General features: G+C 43.9%; 1 protein-coding gene and 1 pseudogene across 1 annotated transcript in view; one reads left to right on the top strand and one right to left on the bottom strand.

Moving 5' to 3' along the window:
* The window catches only part of LOC121281076 (vesicular integral-membrane protein VIP36-like), a 42,263-nt gene extending 25,985 nt beyond the window's left edge, over positions 1-16,278 (bottom strand). The window contains exons 1-3 of the mRNA XM_041193713.1: positions 15,864-16,278; positions 10,582-10,700; positions 5,043-5,160 (exon numbers count right to left, since the gene is read on the bottom strand). Coding sequence (XP_041049647.1) covers positions 5,043-5,160; positions 10,582-10,700; positions 15,864-16,077 — 451 coding nt within the window. The 5' untranslated portion in view covers positions 16,078-16,278. The remainder of the gene's footprint in view (positions 1-5,042; positions 5,161-10,581; positions 10,701-15,863) is intronic.
* On the top strand, positions 10,886-11,116 carry LOC121281664 (annotated as a pseudogene).
* Positions 16,279-19,682: the final 3,404 nt, after the last annotated feature.

The following is a 19,682-nucleotide window of genomic DNA, read 5'->3' on the forward strand; positions in this document are numbered from 1 at the left end:
TTTTTAGTAATGTTGAGAAATAAATATTGGTATAAGTGTTAAGAGAACTCATAAGAACATAAGAAGTAGAAGCAGCAGTAGACCATATGGCCCCTCATGCCTGCTCCACCATTCAGTACAATCATGGCTGACCTTGGGCTTCAACTCCATTTTCCCGCCCATTCCCCATATCCCTTGATTCCATAAGAGATCAAAAGTCTATCACTTTCAGTCTTGGATATACTCAAGAATGTAGCATTCACAACATTTTGGGGTGACAATTCCAAAGATTCACAACCTTTCGAGTGAAGAAATTTCTCTTCATCTCAGTTCAAAATGATTATTTGCTTATCCTGAGGCTGTGCCTCTATGTTCTAGATTCCTCAGCCAGCGGTAATAACCTCTCAGTATCTATCCTTCAGATAAGGTCAAGACCTTCAGAATCTTGAATGTTTCAATTAGATCACCTCCAATTCTTCTAAACTCCAGAGAACATGGGCTCAATTTATGCAGTCTCTCATCATAGGAAAACCCTGTCATCCCAAGAACTAAGCGAACCTTTGCTGTACCGCCTCCAATGCAAAAAATCCTTTCTTCAACATGGAGCCCAAAACTGCACACAGTACTCCAGGTGCGGTCTCACCAAAGCCCAATACAACTCTAACAGGACTACCTTATTCCTATATCCCAGTCGCCTTGCCAACATGCCTTTTGCCTTCCACGATTGCTGTACCTGTATACTAACTTTGTGTTCCTTGTATGAATACACCCAAGTGTCCCTGAACATCAACACTTAAAAGTTTCACAACTTTTAAAAAAATATTGTTTTTCTATCCTTAGTACCGAAGTAAATAACCTCACACCCTCCCCATATCATGTGGTCCCCTTGTGCCCATTCACTTAACCTGTCTACATCTCTTTTGCAGTCTGTGTCCTCATTACAGCTTACATTCCCATCTAACTTTGCATCATCAGTAAGCTTAAATACTTTACTCTTGGTCCCTTTATCAAGTCACTAATGTAGGTTGTAAATATCTGACGCCCCAGCATTGATCCTTGCAGCATTCCACTAGTTACAGTCTGCCAACTTGAAACTGTCCTGTTTTTCCTATTCTCTGCTTCCTGTTTGTTAGCCAATCCACCATCTATGCTAACATATTACCACCAATTCCATCAGCTCTTGTACTGCGTATTAACTATTAACTTCCCTATTCTTCTTCAAATAGTACATGGGAACTTTTCTATCCACTTGAAGACACACAGCTTTAACATCTGATGGGAGTGCAGAACATAAGCAGGGAAGAATGAGCTGGAGTCAGTGGGCTCGAAACTGGGTAAGCTGAGTAGATGAAGCTTTGAGGTTTCAGCAGTGGAGGAGGCTGAGAAATAAACAGATGATGTGCAAGGTGGAATTTGAAACTCGGCTCAAGCAGGGGCAAAAGAAAAGGAGGCAGGAAGAGTAATAGAGACATCATAGTAGAGAGTCAAACCCACTTACAGGACATTGCCCAATTGGCCTTGTGCTGCCAATGGAGCTGACAAAGTGCAGAAGACAGTCCTTTACAATCAGTCAAGTGAAAATGCTCGGCTCCCTGAAGGTTTGTCAGTTATAGCACACATCCTTCAAAGGCAAGATTCTAGACTAGCCCTTTGCTCCATGCTAGGTTAGCTGAGCTCAGTCAGGGCCACGTTTTGGACCCACTCCGATTCACTCTGTCAAAAGTGGGCATGAACTGACATCCAAATAGGGTGGAACTTGGGCATAGTGCCTGCCCATCTCCACCATCCCCCCAGCTTCCTCTCTCTCCCCTCACCCCTCCTTCCCCCCACCCCCTTTACACACCCCAGCCTCCTCTCTCTCCCTTCCCCTCCCGCAAGCCCCACTCACAAAACTGGATAGCCTGCCAAAAACTCACGTGGTAAATGGCCCAGTGGTGACATTTTTGAAAGGTCACCATTGAACCGTACTCCTTCTGAAAAAGAGCTGAGGGCAGAAAATTGACATGACTTTAAATAAAATATGAATAGGATAGACCACAGCAACTTTGCATGGCTTCTTCAACAGCACCACACAAACTTGCAATCTTTACCACCTAGAATGACAGTACCTTCCACAACTGCCACCATCTAGAAATGCAACGTCAGTAGGCACACCAGAACAACACTACCATAGATAAAAACAAAAAAACTGCGGATGCTGGAAATCCAAAACAAAAACAGAAATACCTGGAAAAACTCAGCAGGTCTGGCAGCATCGGCAGAGAAGAACAAAGTTGACGTTTCGAGTCCTCATGACCCTTCAACAGAACTAAGTAAAAATAGGAGAGGGGTGAAATATAAGCTGGTTTAAGATGGGGGCGGGGGGGGAGGAGAAGTGGTGGGGGTGGCGGTTGTAGGGACAAGCAAGCAGTGATAGGAGCAGATAATCAAAAGATGACACAGACAAAAGAACAAAGAGGTGTTGAAGGTGGTGATATTATCTAAAAGAATGTGCTAATTAAGAATGGATGGCAGGACACGCAAGGTACAGACAGCTCTAGTGGGGGTGGGGTGAAATAAGACTAAAAGGGCATAAAAGGTATAGATTTAAAAATAATGGAAATAGGTGGGAAAAGAAAAATCTACATAAATTATTGGCAAAAAACAAAAGAGAGGGGGAAGAAACAGAAAGGGGGGGATGAAGGGCGGAGTTCAAGATCTAAAGTTGTTGAATTCAATATTTAGTCCAGAAGGTTATAAAGTGCCTAGTCGGAAGAAGAGGTGTTGTTCCTCCAGTTTGCGTTGAGCTTCACTGGAACAATGCAGCAAGCCAAAGACAGACATGTGGACAAGAGAGCAGGGTGGAGTGTTAAAATGGCAAGTGACAGGGAGGTCTGGGTCATCCTTGCGGACAGACCAAAGGTGTTCTGCAAAGCGGTCGCCTAGTCTGCGTTTGGTCTCTCCAATGTAGAGGAGACTGCATTGGGAGCAACGAATACAGTAGACTAAGTTGAGGGAAATGCACGTGAAATGGTGCTTCACTTGAAAGGAGTGTTTGGGCCCTTGGACGGCGAGGAGAGCGGAAGTGAAGGGGCAAGTGTTGCATATTTTGCGTATGCATGGGGAGGTGCCGTAGATGGGGGTTGAGGAGTAGGGGGTGATGGAGGAGTGGACCAGGGTGTCACGGAGGGAACGATCCCTATGGAATGCCGCTGGGGGGCTGAAGGGAAGATGTGTTTGGTGGTGGCATCATGCTGGAGTTGGCGGAAATGGCGGAGGATGATCCTTTGAATGCAGAGGCTGGTGGGGTGATAAGTGAGGACAAGGGGTGCCCTATCCTGTTTCTGGGAGAGAGGAGAAGGCGTGAGGGCGGATGCACGGGAGATGGGCCGGACACGGTTGAGGGCCCTGTCAACGACCGTGGGTGGAAGACCTCGGTTAAGGAAAAAGGAGGACATGTCAGAGGAACTGTTTTTGAAGGTAGCATCATCAGAACAAATGCGACGGAGGCGAAGGAACTGAGAGAATGGGATGGAGTCCTTACAGGAAGTGGGGTGTGAGGAGCTGTAGTCGAGGTAGCTGTGGGAGTCGGTGGGTTTGTAATGGATATTGGTGGACAGTCTATCACCAGAGATTGAGACAGAGAGGTCAAGGAAAGGAAGGGAAGTGTCAGAGATGGACCATGTGAAAATGATGGAGGGGTGGAGATTGGAAGCAAAATTAATAAATTTTTCCAGGTCCCGACAAGAGCATGAAGCAGCACCGAAGTAATCATCGATGTACCGGAGAAAGAGTTGTGGAAGGGGGCCGCAGTAGGACTGGAACAAGGAATGTTCCACATACCCCATAAAGAGACAGGCATAGCTGGGGCCCATGCGGGTACCCATAGCCACATCTTTTATTTGGAGGAACAACACTACCTCCAGGTTCCCCTCCAAGTAACACACCATCCTGACATGGAAATATATCACCCATCATTCCTTCATTGCCATTGGCACAAAAAGCTGGATCTTCCTACAGAACAACACTGTGGGATCATTTTCGCCACAACAGACATAGTGGTTCAAGAAGAAATCTCATAACCCACGTTCTCAAGGGCAACTAGGGATGGGTAACAAATATTGGCCTTGCCAACAACGGCAACATCCCAAGAATGTAAAAGGAAATCCACTGTTGCAGGGCTGGGTACATAAACATGGGAGTTTGCTCTTATTTTGGCAGTGCTTAGCATCAGCTGCTTTTGGACTGTAACCTGTCCATCTGTGTGAAACCAACTGTTCCAGATGGCTTCACAACAGCATGCAATTTTACAATACACTTGCACTATTGCATCCGCACCTCAGATGGCTTAGCACCAGCACTCAAGGGTGCAGCACAAAATCAGTGTGACAAGATTGCTATCCCTGGAAAAAGACAGTCATTAACAGGCTGGTTGCTATTTTGCACAAAAGTGTAACAATCAAGAAGTTTGCGGGGTCAAGGTCTGAAATCTAGACTCATTCTCCAGTGCAGTACTGAGGGAGTGAGATGCTAAATCAAAGCCTCTCTGTTAGATGTAAAAGATTCTACCGCACCCTTTGACAAGAGCAGGGGAGATCATGCCAGTGCCTTGGCCAACATTTATCCTTCACTCAAAACAAATTTCCTGGCAATTATCACACCGGTGTTTGTAGGAGCTTGCTGTGCATAAATTGGCTACTGTGTTTCCTACATTAGAACAGCAAAGGCACTTGAAAAAATACTTCACTGGCTATGCAGCACTTTGGGACATCCGGAGGTATAGAAATACAAATTCTTTCTTTAAATGTAGGCTCAGGATTGTACCTGCAGTAAAGGAGGGTTTCTGATGCCAGTTCAATTCTCCCTTGATTTTCATGGGGCATGTTCCCAATGAACAAGTTCTGAAGCTGAAGGGGTATCAGCCCCACTGCTCTACTTTCTATCCATCAATCTTACACAGGAGTTTCATGTGATCTAATTCTCTTATTCCCAATATATAAATAAAGACACAAATTGTGGATTAGTGGAAACTTCAGTTTCTTCTATTTTTCTATCACGGGATAACAGAGGGTGCAATACTGTACCAGGGCTTAAACGGTCCTTTGTGTACCAGATAGCTAATCCGTCACCGTGAAGATTCTTTTTTCCAGTCCCATGAACTTTGAACTGGACATGGAGCTCCCAGTCTTTCAGGTGGCATGGCTGCAAATACAGAGACAACACTGGTTGAAGCCTTAATCATTTACAGAGCAAAGGATGGTCAGAGTTAAAGAGATACACAAGCTTTCTAACACTCAGCAATTGTGAACAGAACAAATACAAACATATGAACAAGGAGCAGTAGGCCATTCAGTCCCTTGAGCCTGCCCCGCCATTTAACAAGGTCATAGCTGATCTGTTAGTAACCTGAAATCTGCATCCCGCCTACCCCCGATAACCTATCATCCCCTTGCTTACCAAGAAACTATCCACCTCTACCTTAAAAATATTCAAAGATTCTGCAAAGTTCTAAAGACACTCAACCCTCCGAGTGAAAATATTTCACCTCATCTCTGTTTAAAAATAGGGGGTCGCCCATTTAAAACAGTGACCCTTAGTTCTAAATTCTCCCACAAAAAGAAACATTCTCTCCATATCCACCCTGTTAAGACCCCTCAGGGTCTTATATGTTTCAATTAAGTTGCCTCTTACTCTTCTGAACTCTAGTGGATACAAGCCTAGTCTGTCCAATTTTTCCTCATTAAACAAACCACACATTCCAGGTATTAGTCTGGCAAACCTTCTCTGAACTGCTTCCAACGCATTTACATCCTTCCTTAAATAAGGTGACCAACACTGTACACAGTACTCTAAATGTGGTCTCACGAGTGCCCTGTACAACTGAAGCTTAACCTCCTTACTTTTGTAAGCAATTCCCCTCGCAAAAAATGATAACATTCTATTAGCTTTGCTAATTACTTGCTGTACGTGCACACTAGCCTTTCGTGATTCATGCACTAGGACACTTAGATCCCTCTGAATGTCAGAGTTCCATAATCTCTCACCATTTAGATATGCTTCTCTTTTATTCTTCTTGCCAAAATGGGCAATTTCACATTTTCCCACATTAAACTCCATTTGCCAGATCTTTGCCCACTCACAACCTATGTCTTTTTGTAGTTTCCTTATGTCCTCTTCACAGCTTACTTTCCTATCTATCTTTGTCTCGTCGGCAAATTTGGCAACCAGCCCATCCATTCCTTCATCCAAATCATTTATATAAGTTGTAAAAATTTGAGGCCCCAGCACGGATCCCTGTAGCACACTACTCGTTACATCTTGCCAACCTGAAAAAGACCCATTTATGCCTACTCACTGCTTCCTGTTAGCCAGCCACTCTTCTATCCATGCCAATATGTTACCCCCTATACCATGAGCTTTTATTTTCTGCAATAACCTTTGATGGGGCCTTTATCAAATGCCTTCTGGAAATCTAAGTACAATACATCCACCGGTTCCCCTTTATCCACAGCACGTGTTACTTCCTCAAAGAACTCCATAAGTTGGTTAAACACAATTTCCCTTTCACAAAACCATGTTGACTCTGCCTGATGACCTTCAGCTTATCCAAATGCCCTGCTATAACTTCTTTAATATTAGCTTCTAACATTTTCCTTACAACAGATGTTAAGCTAACTGGCCTGTAGTTTTGCGCTGTCTCCCTCCTTTTTTGAATGAATTCTGGAGGAGTCTGCACCTAAAACGTTCACTCAAACTGTTCTCGCAGTTGCTGCCCGAGCACTATTTTCTGTTTTTCTTTCAGATTTTCAAAACCTGCAATTTTTTATTTTGCTTTTCATAAGTTCCTTAACATTAATCTGAGCCCAGGCTGTCAAGCAGTAAAACGGAATGATATGACTGTATCTATTCCCAGTTTCCTCCTATCTTCCTTCTTAATCTGAAGGTTTTGATTCCTGCTGGGGGCGGGGATCAATAGGAATAAAAGTAACAGCATCATCAGCACTCCCAGTACCTCTCCAAAGTGCAAGTCTAGAGAGTGAATGAGCCAGGCTAGTTGCCTGTTGGAGAGGATCACAGGAGTCGAGCCTCATTTTGTCTATGAACACACACTTTTGAGCAGTTATCAGAGGATAGTAATTAGGAGTGGGAACCATTTCCCAGGCTCAGAACAGCAACAGCACGAACATTAGAAAGCTAGTTATTTAATATCCTTTTGTGCTGGATTCAGTTTGTTTTTGGTATAGTGGAAGTTACTTGTTCTCCTGATCAATTTACACATTAAATTTTGCATGGTGCCAGTTTAGACTCAATTTAGACTCTGGATTCCTGGGCCATGCTGAGGGAATACTGCAGTGTTGGAGGGTGCATCTATAGGTAATCAGTAGCCAACTGCCTGCCCTCATGGTTTTGTAAAGAGTCCACAGGAAGAAGCAGCGCTCTACTGGGACTGTGGTCAACATTCTTCTCTCAACCAAGACCACCAGCAATAAATTCCTTCCCTTGCTCTCTTTGGGGCCAAACAATCATTGTGCTCCAAAGAACAAGGAAAGATCTTACGCAAAAATCTTTTGTGAAATTCCATCAACTCTTACAGAATATTCCAGATCGGTTTGGGAATAAGGAATTAAATGTACTTAAATGCAATGAATGATCCCTTTGTCAAACCAATTGCCTACTTTCCGCTTTCCCCAGTCACTGGCTTGTGCTTGGGTAGGTTTCCACAGAACCATCTTTAGCCACTGCATCAATGACCTTTGCTCCATTGTAAGGTCAGAACCAGGGATGTTCATTGATGATTGCAAAGTGTTCAGTAACATCTACAATTCCTCAGAATGAAACAGTCCATATCCATATGCAGCAGGGTCAGAACAATATTCAGGCTTAGGCTGATAAGTGACAAATAACATTCAGAGCACACAGGTGCCAGGCAAAGACCATGGGCCATAACCTCCTTGGAGTGGCAATCAATGCCAGATTGCCACTCCGTGCCCAATTACTTGCAGGAAATTTCTTCAGTGCCTGTCTGGCCCAACCTTCCAACTCAAGCTGAGTGAGATCCAGGCAGCGCAGCAGACCCCAAAGCCCAATGTTGTAGTCCAGCAGAGTTGAATTGAAGAAGGACACACCCTTTTTGTTTACAGCATTAACTGCCATATACCAGGTGAGTTTAAAGGTCCCATTGAAATTGACAGGCCAGGGGGAACATAAGTCTCTAAAGTAAGTGAACAAGATTTAAGGGGTGTGGGGGGGTCGGAGGTTGGGTGGGGGTCAGGTCAGGAGAGGGGCAGGGCTCGTGGGGCAGGGTGTGTTGTCTGGTTGGGGATGGCGGGGCGAGTGGTTGATAAGGTGGGAGGGGGAATCCCATGGGGAGTCGGGGGCGGTCGGTGGTGATCTGGGGTGTGGGGTTTGTGTCTTTTCAATAGTTATCCAGAAGTTAGAAGAGGTTTTAATTCTTCTAACTTTTTCTGAGTAACTATTTATGTAACAGAGCCAGACCATCCTTATCATCGAACCTCCCAACATCAACATTGACCAGAAACTTAACTGGACCAGCCACATAAACTCTTTGGCTACAAGAGCAGACTTGAGGCTGGGTTTTCTCCAGTGAATGATTCACTCCTGACTCACTAAATTCTTTCCAACATCCAGGAGGCACAAATCAAGAGTATCATGGAATACTCTCTACTTGCTTGGATGAGTGCAGCTCCAAAAACACTCAAGAAGCTTGACACCAAATAGGGCAAAGCAGCCCACTTGATCAGCACCCCATTCACCACCTTAAATGGGGTGGTGGATATAGTTTATCCACCAGGAATGAGGAAAGCACTGAAGCACAGTGTGCACCAACTACAAGAAGCACTGCAGCAACTCACAAAGGCTCCTTTGATTGTACCTACCAAACCTGCGACCTCTATCACCCAGAAAGAGGGCAGCAGCAGAGAAGTGAGAACACCACCGCCTCAAAGTTCCCCACCATAACATACAGCATTTTGATTTGAAACTATATCACCATTCCTTCATGGTCACTGGGTCGAAATCCTGGAACTCCTTCCCTAACAGCACTTTTGGTAGTCTGATAACAGATTGGTTGCAACAGTTCAAGAAGGTGGCTCACTAATTCCCTCTGAAGAGCAATTATGGATGGGCAATAAATGCTGGCCTTGCCAGCCAAGCCCACATCCAATGAAGGAATTTAAAAAAGGATTCACTGACCTGCCCAAATGGCCAAGTATTAGTGAGAAACCTGCACTGTCCTCACTTGATGCTGACATGTGCATCTTCAAGCAGGGGTCAATGGCAAGAGGTCAGACACAGGAAACCTTCAGGAATATTCTTCCTCCAGCTCCAGCTGAGCCACTGAGGTCATGAGTGAAGCCCAACAACTGCCTCACTTCAGAGCACCTAGCTGGATAACACCTTCTCACAACAGACCAGTACATATAGACAGAATGTAACTTGTGCATCTCTCTTGACACAACCCAAGATCAGAAAGAGCCGCTACTACCCATTACAATGAAGGCAACCCTGCTTTCCTCACTCCTGGTGGATAAACTATATCCACATCAAGGGAAATATAAATTTTGTCAGATGATACCTGTGTTAAGAGGGTACGGATATCAGGAAATATTGAACAGACTTGGGTTCTTTTCTCTAGAAGAAAAGGCAGAGAGGTAACCTATAGGGATTTTCAAAATTATGAAGGGATTTAATAGGGTGGATGTAGAGAGATGTTTCTATTTGTGGGGAGTCTTATACTAGAGATCATAAGTATAAGGTAGTCACTAATAAATACAACATGAGATTCGAGAGAAACTTCTTTACCCAGATAGTCATTGGGCTGTGCCACATGTTACAAGGAGTAATTGTGACAAATAGCACTGATGTATTTAATAGAAGCTAGACACATCCTATTCCTATCTCTCTCATGCACATGTTGAAAATGTGAGGTGAAGGATGACTGATATGGAGCATAAACACCAGCACACAGCTGATACACCTATTAGCCTATTTCCAAGCTGTAAAATTCTCTAACTCTAGAGTTGGGAGTAAGCAAAACCAATGAGGGAATAAGATAAAAGCAAAAAACTGCTGATGTTGGAAATCCAAAACAAAAGTAAGGATACCTGGAAAAACTCAGCAGGTCTGGCAGCTTCTGCGGAGAGGAACACAGTTAACATTTCGAGTCCTTAGGACTCTTCAACAAAACTAAGTAAAAATAGAAAAGAGGTGAAATATAAGCTGGTTTAAGTTGGGGGGTGGGGAACAGGTCGTCCCCCCCCCAAACCAGCTTATATTTCACCTCTTTTCTATTTTTACTTAGTTCTGTTGAAGAGTCCTACAGACTCGAAGTGTTAACTGTGTTCCTCTCTGCAGATGCTGCCAGACCTGCTGAGTTTTTCCAGGTATTGTTATTTTTGTTTCCAATGTGGCAACATCTTGCTTAAGATTTGTGCAGTGAAAATTTTGCTTGATCTTTGGGAAGGCACATAACCGGCAGGATATGAAACTAAGTGTTTAGTTCAGCTAAAGTGAGCATAGTACAATAATTTCGCATCCATTGCCCTTTATCAGCAACCTCATGACAGCAATGTACTGTTTACTAGTACCACCGCACACACTCACCACTCGGTTCCAGATTGATCCGCTTTTACTGCGCTCATCAGGCGTTAGGCGGATGTAATGACCCGTCAACATGGTGCTCCCACCAAAATCCCATAGAGGCATAGAACTGGACCCCACTCCTGCAAGAAGAAGCAAAGAGTGTTAGACAAAGGAAACAACAGAAAGCTTTTCACAAAGAATACATCATTGATCTTGGCTGGGGCAGCTGTAAGGATACTGTCACTGACCTTCAGCACTCCTCAACTGGATAAAGAGGAAAGTGACTGAAATCAGGGTCAAGGAGGCAGTTTCGAGGCGGCTTTTGAAAGTGGAGATGAACACCTTTGGGATGTATCTGTTCTGCCTTGCTGGTAGATCTCTTTGCACCATGTTGTGGGTTCACCAGTGGGCTGGCAGGTAACATTCATCAACTTTAGTGGTTGTACAGTCAAAGGTGCTTGAGTCATTGGCATGTTAAAGTAATATACCTGCACGGTAGCCCCACTGTTCTGATTTGAAATCTGTGTGATTGATGCTGGAGCTGCGGTGTGCTAGTGGAGGGAGTGGTTGTGGTGAAAAGGGAGAGAAAGAAAAAATGACAGCAAAAGGGAGAGATAAAGATATAAGAAAGGAGAGGAAAAAGAAATGATAGAAAGAGAGCAAGTGAGACAAAACCCCACATCATGTTAGTCCACTCTTTGAAGATAGCGCTATCAAGACTATAATGCCTGGCCTCATTTCAGCAAACAACTTTTAAAATTCTGCTAGATTTTACTCTTCCAACGTTGGGACATTGAATATGCAACAGGTGGTAGATGTTTGGAACTCTCTTCCGCAAACGGCAATCGATGTTGGATCATTTAGTTAGTTTATTTATTTTAATAATTATTTAACAAAAATTAACGGATTTGGGATAAAGGTATGGAGTTAGGCTGCAGATGAACAATTATCTCATTGACTGGTGGAACAAGCAAGAGAAATTAAATGGCTTACTCTTGCTTCTAATGCCTTAAAGCTCTAAACTTAGGTAGAAGAGGTCTGATCTATATTTATTCCGATGCAGGGTAGTTCCCCAAATAAAACAATGTGATATGTGCTACACTTCACTGAAATCCCACTTAATACTGAAATATTTAATGCACAGAGTGTAACATGCATGAATTTAAAAGCTCAGTAACTTTAACAAGCTTTTATGAAGTCTCTCATTCAAGCTTCATCAAAAATGCATATAAAATTGGTAGTCCTGGTTAAATGCAGAAGAGACTACAAGGTCCATGGTTCAATCCTTGCCCTGAATTGAACTTACTACCCACAAGAATGCTAAAAGTGGGCTCAATGCTCACGGTTAGGAGTGGGAGAGGTCAGCTAGGGCCTAGCCTGTACAGTTGACTCCCACCCACTGACTCCTATTGGGAAGTGGAAGTCTGTGGACAACCTGCTGCCATGCTTATAACAAGTCTATCAGCACTAAATGGGAGTACAAGTAACAGTCACTGGGGAGTTGGAGGGCAGCAGGCTTTTGTGGAACTGCAGTCCAGGATCAGCCCATGCAGAAGCAGTAGCAGAAAGAACTTGCATTTACGTAGTATCTTTCACATCCTCAGGGCATCCAAAAGCATTTCACGATTTTGAGTTACTTCCTCAATAGGTAAAGAGAACAGCCAGTCTGTACCGAGCAAGATCCCAGTCCATCCATTATTGATGAGTTGCTTAGGAATATAAGAAAAACGTGGAGAAGGCAATTTAGCCCTTTAAGCCTCCCTGCCATTCAAAAAGATCATGGCTGATCTTCTACAACTCCACCCTTCTGCACTATCTCCATAAGCCTTTAGGTTCCTGACTATCCAAAGGTCTATTGACTTTGGTCTTGAATGTACTCACTGACTAAGCATCCACAACACTCTGGGATAAAGAATGCCAGATTCACAACCCTCCGAGTGAAGATATTTTTCCCCAGTTCTAAATGGCTGACTCATTATTCTGAGGCTGTCACCCTGTGTTTTAGATTCGCCTACCAGGGGAAACTTTTTCAGCATCTACCCTGTCAAGCCCCATCAGGATTTTATGTTTCAAATAGATCACCTCTCATTCTTCTGAACACTAGGGAATACAGGCCTACTCTACTCAATCTCTCCTCAGAGGATAATCTCCTCATCCCAGAAGACACAGGAAATAGGAGCAGGAGTAGGCCATTCAGCCCCTTGAGCCTGCTCCGACATTCAACTAGGTCATGTTTGATCTTCTACCTCAAAGCCGTTTTCCTGGACCATCCACATACCCCTTTTCATATCTAAAAATCTGTTGATCTCTTTCTTGAACTTACTGAATGACTGAGCCTCCACACCCCTTTGGGGTGGAGAATTCCAAAGATTCACCACCCTCTGAATGAAGAAATTCCTCCGCATATCAGTTCTAAATGGCCTGCTCTTTATTCTGAGACTGCGTCGCCACACCTGGAACCTTCTCTCTATGGCAAGTATATCTTACCTTAGGTAAGGGGACCAAAACTGCACACAACACGCCAGGTGTGGTCTCACCAAGGCTCCATACAATTGCGGCAAGTCATCTTCACTCCTGCATTCAAATCCTTTTGCAATAAAGGCCAACATACATGGCTGGAACATAATGGTATCCCTGCAAATCAGAGGTCCTCACCCATCTCAAGTTGTGGCTCCCTGCTCATAACTAGCTACAAAAAAAAAATCCAGAAGATGCATGATGCAAGGAGGAATCAGAGTTAATCTAATTGCTGGGCCATGGCCAGTGAAGTTAACAGGCCAGTCAAAACACTACCCTCCACCTTTAATGTGCTCGGCCCGGCAAAGGGGAAGGCCAACCATATTGATGAGGAAATAAACATGTGTGGAATTAATAAGCACGTGTATGTGGAATTATTATAAAACAACTGCCAGGGGACGGGACTTAAAAATGAATTAAAATAAAGATAACAGGCCAGTGTCCAATATTTGCTTTCTTGTGGGGCATCAAAGTAATGAGAGCTGGACCTGTTTCTGACTGAGGTAGAGATCACCTTGTACATATGTAGGTGTAATATAGCAGTCATCAGGGCCAGAGACACCTACTGGAGTAGTTTTGAATGCCTAAGGGGTCAGAGAGAAATTTCGCATATTACTGACCTGGCCTAACTAACCTGGATTTTTAATTCGGTTTTACATTTAACCCTGGGAGATCATATGGCTTTCAGATGGCGTTAATGTGGATATAGATGATGACACACAAAGCATCATATTTGTGTGGGATAAGCAAGATGGGCCAGTGGGTCTTTTCCTGTCTGCAATGGTTTGCATCTTCATTTACTGTGTCTTTATGCTTTTTCATCAAAAACAGCAGCAACCTTGATGCATTTGTTAATATGCTGTCAATATTATTTTAATTCGTAACACTTTCAATTCATTTAAAATGAATGGCTGAAGATCTTTTGAAATTAGCAAGTAATTAACTGATTTACCACCTAATACTTATGAACGTTGGTGAAAAGTACAGTATATTGCAAATCATCCAGCATCATTACAAATTAATACATGGCTAAAGTTTGGTTCATTTATGTCACGTGGCAATCACAAGGTAAAATAATTCAGCTAAATTTTATTATTTAGCTGATAAACAGGAAAGGAGTGATATAGAAAAAAGAAAAACTTTGCATTTATATACTACCTTTCACAACTAGAGATCTCAAAGGGCTTTATTGCAAAGCAACTACTTTTTTGAAGCGTAGTCACTGTTGGAATGTAAGCTCATGTCATTTTGTTCAATTTCCATATTGCTTCCCTTTCAATTTTGTTTTCATCAAGTCCTTTCTTTCTCCATAACTCTTTGTAAATACGAATTGTTTCATTTTGGTTAACTTCTTCCATTGCAGCTGTCTTTCAAGTTGAACAAATATTTTGTACAATAATACACATTTTTCATAGTATTGTCCCTGTGGACTGCGCTGACTCTGTTCTTAGCTTAAATCATGAACCAAAAGAGCACAAAGTAAGAAAAAAAGTGGCATTGCTAGATAGACTGCTGAAACAGTTACACACAAAGAGCTTGCAGACCAAAAATTTTCAATTAATAACTATTTTAAAATGACCTGACACTAGAAGAAATCAAGAAGGGTATAAAGACATTTAAGATAGAAAGGATGGAGACAATTGACAAACTAGTTAAATTTAGAGAGAATAAAACCATGGGTCCAGATGGATTGCATCCATGCATACTTAAAAGAAACTGAGGAACAGATAGCAGAAGCTATTTGAATGAATGATTTATTTACATATTCAAAAAGCAAGATCGAATAAAGTCAGGGAAGTTATCTTAACATCAGTGGCAGAAAAAACCTTGGAATTTTTACACAAAGATGTTAATAAGAAAAGATCTTGAAAATGAAAATATCACAAAAGTAGGCAGCTCTGATTTCAAACAGGAAAGTCAAGCTTGACCAACCTCATTAAATTCTTTGGAGAAGTTAAATGAGTAGACAAGAGTAATGCAGTAAATGTAATATTTTGGATTTTCAAGAAGTCTTTGATAAAGTGCTGCATAATGGACTCTTGACCATGGCCAGAATGTGTGTGTTAGGGGTCAGGAAGCAGAATGGATAGCAAACTGACTATGAAACAGAAAACTTAAAAAGGGTTAAAGTAGCTACTCAGGTTCATGGAAGGTGTGGAGTGGTTTTCTACAGGATTCAGTGCTGGAACCACTGTTATTCACTATTCGCATAACTGACTTGGACTCAGAATTGAAGATCTATAAAAATTTGCAAATGACAGTGCAGTTAATACTGAGGAGTACTGGAGCAAAATACCAAAAGGCATTAATGACAAATGATCTTCAATATAGGTGCATGTAAAGTGCTGCACTTTGGTGAGGGTAATAAGGATCAACCTTGGAAAATAAGAATCCAAGTGAGGTAGAGATGCTAAGCAATCTAGAGACACAGATGTAGGATGATTAAAAGTAGCAATGTGGTTAACATAGCCATAAAAAAGTACAAAATACTGAAATTGAAAACAAATTCCTCTCCTCGGGCACCGTGGATCGTAGAAAAGTTACCAACAGCAGTTTTGATGAAAAGACATCGACCTGAAACATTAACTCTGCTTCTCTCTTCACAGATGCTGCTGGACCTGCTGAGTATCTCCAGCAGTTACTGGTTTTTTTCCAGGGTCTGCAGTATTTTGGGTTTGTGGAGATCTTTCCGGACGTTTGGACTCTGATCAGATGGGGGTTCTGACCCTCAGACTCCGGCCCCAGTGTAGAGTCCAGCTCTATGCCCCTGTCCCTCCTGCACTCACCCTGATACGGTTTCATCAGGCTGTGCTCCCGCTTCAGATGCTCGCTATTGCCGTCCGTCATGTCAGCTGCGGCCGGTGCCAGGCCGAGGCCCAGGCAGGGAATTAGAATTAGCGCCCAGCTGCCGAGTACAGGCCGCGGCGGGGCAAGGGCTCGCTGTCCCCGCCTGCCCCGGCTCCTCCTCCCGTTCCCCGAGCTGCACCGACCCGCCGCCATCTTCTCCCCAGTCACTTCCGGTCAGTCCGCTGCTTCCTGGGACCCCCGGAAGCCGGGGCAGAGACAGAGAGAGAGAAAAGGGGGTAAGGAGATTGAAGGAACACACTTCCTCTGTCCCAGAGCCTGGCCTGGCCTCGGAGCGGTACCCGGTAGCAGACGGGTGGAGGTTGCACAGACGCCACGATCCGGTTAATGGCAGCCCGGAGGCTGAATAATGCTGCACCGGTGCCAGCCAATCAGCGAAGAGCAGCTCATCGTTACGTGAAGACGTCATGGGCGGCATGGAGCTGAGGTCAAAGGTCGGAGCTGACGTTCTACATGGATATTGTGTTAGTGTGTACAGCACAATGTATATGGACAGTGTCAGTGTATAAAGCACAATGTAACTCTTTTGAGTCAACCAATTAAACTAAATCAACAAAATAAGGGATAAAGCAAACACAGCCCCTAAGTCAGGTCAGCCGTAGAAGCAAGGACAAAGTTTAAAGGAAACTTACAAACATTAAACCAAAATGTGGTTAAAGGGGTTGATAAAACACCCCAGTCCCCGTGGTGCCCACCGGGCACGGAAGGCCTCGAGAGTGCTGGCAGACACCACGTGCTCCCTCCAGGGACACCCAGCTGCGAACGTAGCCGCAGAAGAGGGCCAAACAATTGGGCGGGACGACCCCCTCGATCACCCGCTGCCTGGACTTGTTAATGGCCAACTTGGCCAGGCCCAGGAGCAGGTTCACGAGGAGGTCCTCCTCCTTCCCGCCTCCCCTCCACACCGGGTGTCTGTAGATCAGGAGCGTGGGGCTGAAGTGCAGACAAAACATTAATAAAAGGTTGTTCAAGTAACTGAAAAGGGTCTGCAGCCTACCACACCCTATATAAACATGGTTCACGGACTCCACAAGACCACAAAAAGGGCAGGTGTCCTGGGAGTCCGTGAACCTACACATCCTTCGGTTGTAGGGGACTGCTGCATGCAACACCCTCCAACCTAGGTCCCCGATGGAAAGTGGGAGGACGCCTCCATAGAGGGCCTCCCAATGGGGACCTCCGCCACCGGACAGCAACAAGGCGCGCCAGGGCTTGTCCGGGCGGCAGGCGAGGGCAAGAAAATGAAAGGTGTGCAGCAGCAGTCCTTACAGAAAGCTCCTCCGCGCCGTGCCAAATGGCACGGAGGGCATGTCCCCGAGGCAGCTCATGTTGCCGGGCACCGGCACCAGAGGGAGGGTTCGGGGCTTGGGGCCAATGTGGAATTCCGTCCGAACAGGGGAACGTTCAGGCGGAAGACCACCGCGCACCTGGGCCACCTCGAGACCAAAATTACATTGGGTCCGAGCACGACCGTCCTTAGGTCTTGGATGGCATCAGTGTGTACAGCATAATGTATATGGGCAGTGTGTACAGCATAATGTATGTGGTCAGTGTATACAACACAATGTATATGGACTGTGTCAGTGTATACAGTACAATGTATATGGACAGTGTCAGTGTGTACAGCACAATGTATATGGACAGTGTGTCAGTGTATACAGCACAATGTATATGGACAGTGTGTACAGCATAATGTATATGGTCAGTGTGTCAGTGTATACAACATAATGTATATGGACTGTGTCAGTGTGAACAGCATAATGTATATGGACTGTGTCAGTGTGAACAGCACAATGTATATGGACAGTGTGTCAGTGTGTACAGCACAATGTATATGGACAGTGTGTCAGTGTATACAGCACAATGTATATGGACAGTGTGTCCGTGTATACGACATGATGTGTATGGGACAGTGTCAATGTGTACAGTACAATGTAGATGGATAGTGTATCAGTGTATACAACACAATGTATATGGACTGTCAGTGTATACAGCACAATGTATATGGACAGTGTGTACAACACAATGCATATGGTCAGTGTGTACAGCACAATGTATATGGTCAGTGTGTACAGCACAATGTATATCGACAGGGTGTACAACACAATGTATATGAACAGTGTGTCAGTGTATACGGCATGATGTGTATGGGACAGTGTCAGTGTGTACAGCACAATGTAGATGTACAGTGTGTATAGCACAATGTAGATGTACAGTGTGTACAGCACAATGTAGATGGACAGTGTGTACAGCGCAATGTATATGGACAGTGTGTCAGTGTATACAGCACAATGTATATGGACAGTGTGTCCGTGTATACGACATGATGTGTATGGGACAGTGTCAATGTGTACAGTACAATGTAGATGGATAGTGTATCAGTGTATACAACACAATGTATATGGACTGTCAGTGTATACAGCACAATGTATATGGACAGTGTGTACAACACAATGCATATGGTCAGTGTGTACAGCACAATGTATATGGTCAGTGTGTACAGCACAATGTATATCGACAGGGTGTACAACACAATGTATATGAACAGTGTGTCAGTGTATACGGCATGATGTGTATGGGACAGTGTCAGTGTGTACAGCACAATGTAGATGTACAGTGTGTATAGCACAATGTAGATGTACAGTGTGTACAGCACAATGTAGATGGACAGTGTGTACAGCGCAATGTATATGGACAGTGTGTCAGTGTATACTGTACAATGTATATGGGACAGTGTGTACAGCACAAAATGTACATGGACTATGTCTGTGTATACAGCACAATGTATATGGGACAGTGTGTCAGTGTACAGGGCACGATGTGTATGGGACAGTGTCAGTGTATACAGCACAATGTATATGGACAGTGTGTCAGTGTATACAGCACAATGTATATGGACAGTGTGTCAGTGTATACGGCACAATGTGTATGGGACAGTGTCAGCGTGTACAGCACAATGTATATGGACAGTGTGTCAGTGTATATGGCACAATGTGTATGGGGCAATATCAGTGTGTACAGCACAATGTAGATGGACAGTATGTCAGTGTATACAGCGCAATGTATATGGACAGTGTGTCAGTTTGTACGGCACAATGAATATGGACATTGTGTCAGTGTATACGGCATGATGTGTATGGGACAGTGTCAGTGTGTACAGCACAATGTAGATGGACAGTGTGTCAGTGTATACAGCATGATGTGTATGGGACAGTGTCAATGTGTACAGCACAATGTATATGGGACAGTGTGTCAGTGTATATAGCATAATGTATATGGACAACTTGTCAGTGTGTACAGCACAATGTATATGGTCAGTGTGTACAGCACAATATATTTGGACAGTGTGTACAGCACAATGTAGATGGACAATGTGTCAGTGTGTACAGCAGAATGTATATGGACAGTGTGTCAGTGTACACAGCACAATATATATGGGACAGTGTGTACAGCACACAGCGATGGGGAATTAGGTCAAATGGTAGAGCGCTTGCTTAGCATGCGAGAGGTAGCGGGATCAATGCTCACATTCTCCAATGTTTGCGATGCCATGGCATTCAAGGCTATGTGCCTAGTTCTGGAAAAATAGGATTAGAATAGTAAGGTACGTGTTTGACCGGCGCAGATTAGATGGGCTGAAGGGCCTTTTTCTGTGCTATAGACCTCAATGACTCTATGACAATGTACATGGATTGTGTGCCAGTATGCATATCACCATGTACATGGGATGGTGTGTCAGT

Source organism: Carcharodon carcharias, chromosome 8 (assembly GCF_017639515.1).
Source record: "Carcharodon carcharias isolate sCarCar2 chromosome 8, sCarCar2.pri, whole genome shotgun sequence".
NCBI classification, from domain to species: Eukaryota; Metazoa; Chordata; class Chondrichthyes; order Lamniformes; family Lamnidae; genus Carcharodon; species Carcharodon carcharias.